Raw genomic sequence first — 2,968 nt, forward strand, 5'->3', positions numbered from 1 at the left:
CAAAGCGCAACTATCAGCAAGATTAGGTTTAACCATCCCACAGTATCGCCAATTGAAAAGACAACAGTGATGTAGCTAACTGGTAAGCGACTGCACTTTTGTAGATGTTTGGTCGAGAAACTGCGATGTTAGTTACAATACTGGTGCTTACAGTAGTGGCAACTGAGAAGATATATTTCAGTACTGATATAACCTGCGAGTATGAAAACTTAAAGCGTTTAATATAGAGAGAATAGGGTAGAGATGAAAAAAACAGAGGAAAGAATGGAAGAGGTTATTTTGTGGACAAGACTTGCAAGCTGTTGCATTATTTATAGGCCAACCCACAGACGACTCACCTCCATGTAAGCGGCCGATCTCGCACCGATAACATCCGAAAACACAAAGATCTTTTCCCTTTTCAACACCAACAAAAAAACTCACAAGCAGAAGACCAAAGCTCCAGTAGTAACAAAAAAAGGGCAAAGCCAAGAATAAGTAGACCATGTTGTTAATAGCAACAGCCTTACTTTTAGCAGCCACCCCGGCCATGAGCGAACATAGGACGCAAGCACGCGCAGTCACAGACTAGTGTACTGAGAGAAAATACCTTGCCAACTTACTAACGCATTTTTCAGGCAAGCTAAGCGGCGTGTTGGATACAGTTCAGACATTAAACAGCCAAAAGAAGCAACTCAGACTCACAGCGCAACAAAATGCGGCGACTAAGCTCTGAATGACCTACACAATGCTGGAACCAGTTTCGAAGCAACACCTATAAAGGGCAATCAGAAAACAACAGGATGCAGCAACAGCAATCACTCGGCTCTTAGAGAAAGTGGGCCAAAGAGTGAGAGTTTTGCTGCTTTCCAGCTTGGTTCCGGGTACGGCAACCGTAACGTACACAACAATAGCGGACGCATACGGCACGACACAGAACCGTCCTACAGTCTTTACCACAAAGTGCGAAGTACACCCAATAATCACACGGCACCAGCTAACAGCAAATGCGACACAACAGCAGACGACAATGAACTAAATAAGGTTGGCGAGCAGATAACAACAGCCAACGAACTTAAACTGCTGAATGCAGCCAGCATCAAAGCGCTGCCACTGTTCGCATCACTGCAGGCAAAGAACACCCCAACAACAGCGGCCGCACTAACAGAAAGAGACGGCTGCGGTGACAATGCAGGCGCAGGTAGCAACGGCATGGCCATTCAAGGCGTGAAAACGGAAGCCAGGGCCCTCAACCACGACAAGGTCCCGATCGAAACAGACAACAAATGCGAAACACCAAATACAAACGAAAACAACGACGCCACAGATACAGCCGAGCTTATGTACAAGGTATGCCTCGAGCGAAAGGCCGATCTAACAGACCAACCAGCACTCGCCAGCTAAACCCTAGACGAACTTACAGACGATCCTACCGCACAAGGGAAAGCACTAATACTAACCTGTGCAAACAAAAAAGAGGCGACCCAGATAAGCGCAAAGCAGCAATAGCGAATGTACTCGGCAAGGGCAAGGATACCATTGCCAAGAAGTTCTTAGCGAAATTGACAGAAACTAACGCACCTCTAAAACTACAAGGTAAAGCACAAGCAATAAGCATAGAAAAGGCGAGTGTAAGTGATTTCCACAAAGCACTGGCTTTATTTACTGCTCAAGTGCATCAACGATCGATGTCACCAGAAAAACCCACCGATGCTGAGCATTCTATTAAGCAAGCAGACTCAGAAGACAAAACAGAAGATACGAAAGACGTGGATAGTGCTGGAAAACCTGTGCGCAGCAACTTTATAAACCAAACAGCGTGTAACAACGGACAGAATTGCAAATGGGATTGTAAAGAATGAAAGGATACCAGCTTTCTCGTAAATAAATAAAATTTCTCTGACGGCTGCCGCTTTTGTGAGTTTGGTAGTATATTCACATTTTAACAATTACTGCTGAATATAATGAAAATTTGGTAAATGTTCTATAATTTAATATACTTTACCACCTTTTGATAAAAATGTTAAAAATTATTTAAACTTTTGTAAAATTTACATCACTGTGTGTAAAAATCGATCAGATAAAAAAATTAGAAAAGAGTGTTACTATACTTTGGTTTAATTTATATATTTTATGAATATTAAATACGGTAATAGTAATAGTAAAAAGGATAATATTAATAATAATAGGAGAGTGTTGTGTGTATGTACATACTAATATCATAATAAGAGCAGTAATAATAATAATGATGGGAAAGTATTGTGTGAGTGTGTGTATATACGAATATTATAAAAAGAGCAGTAATAACAATGATGATGATGACAGGAGAGTGTTGCGAGCATGTGTACGCTGATAATCATATTAAGATCGATGGTGAAGAGTAAATGAATGGGAAAAATACAAAGAATTCAAACAATGGGAACGGTACATTGTGAGACAGTGACTAATTAAGTATAAAAGCTGGATGCCGAGTAAGAGGAGGGGTGAGAGAAAGGACGAGGAACACTATCGAACGAAACGCAGTAAGATAGAGAAATAGAGATAGAATATGCGCAGTTTTAAACACAAACATGACGATTGGCATCATGAAACACAAGGAGATAATGAAGTGAACAACCATGAAGAGAAAAAGTACGACGTCGATTCCAAGTGAAGTCGCTGCATCACCTTCAGCAGCGTAATATAGCAGAAAATGGCACATCAGAAGGAACAAATGAGCTCTTGCCTTTCGCTAAAAAATATATAGGTATTGCAGTGATAACCACAAAAACGACAGTAGCAATAGCTCGTAAAGCCACGCTGATTTCCGTCTCATGACATGGAAGGTGGTTGAGTTATTCAGAAGAGGAATATAGTAAAACTCGTAGTATACATAATCCATGAACAGCGGGCAGCTACTTTAATTACCGTAAACATACACAGAGGGAAATGGGAATATTGCAAGTAACAGCGGGATAAACGGAGTTTACGCCACTAGGTATGACTAAAG

The 2,968-nt window shown here is 41.2% G+C and overlaps 1 pseudogene across 1 annotated transcript; it reads left to right on the forward strand.

Moving 5' to 3' along the window:
* Positions 1–484: 484 nt before the first annotated feature.
* TEOVI_000729900:pseudogene lies at positions 485–1,935 on the forward strand (annotated as a pseudogene). The gene is given in 4 exon segments: positions 485–967; positions 970–1,461; positions 1,464–1,865; positions 1,867–1,935. Coding segments are annotated over 4 exon segments (1,446 nt in total).
* The last annotated feature ends 1,033 nt before the right edge of the window (positions 1,936–2,968 follow it).

Source organism: Trypanosoma equiperdum (genome assembly GCF_001457755.1).
Source record: "Trypanosoma equiperdum strain OVI genome assembly, contig: ctg_1325, whole genome shotgun sequence".
NCBI lineage: Eukaryota > Euglenozoa > Kinetoplastea > Trypanosomatida > Trypanosomatidae > Trypanosoma > Trypanosoma equiperdum.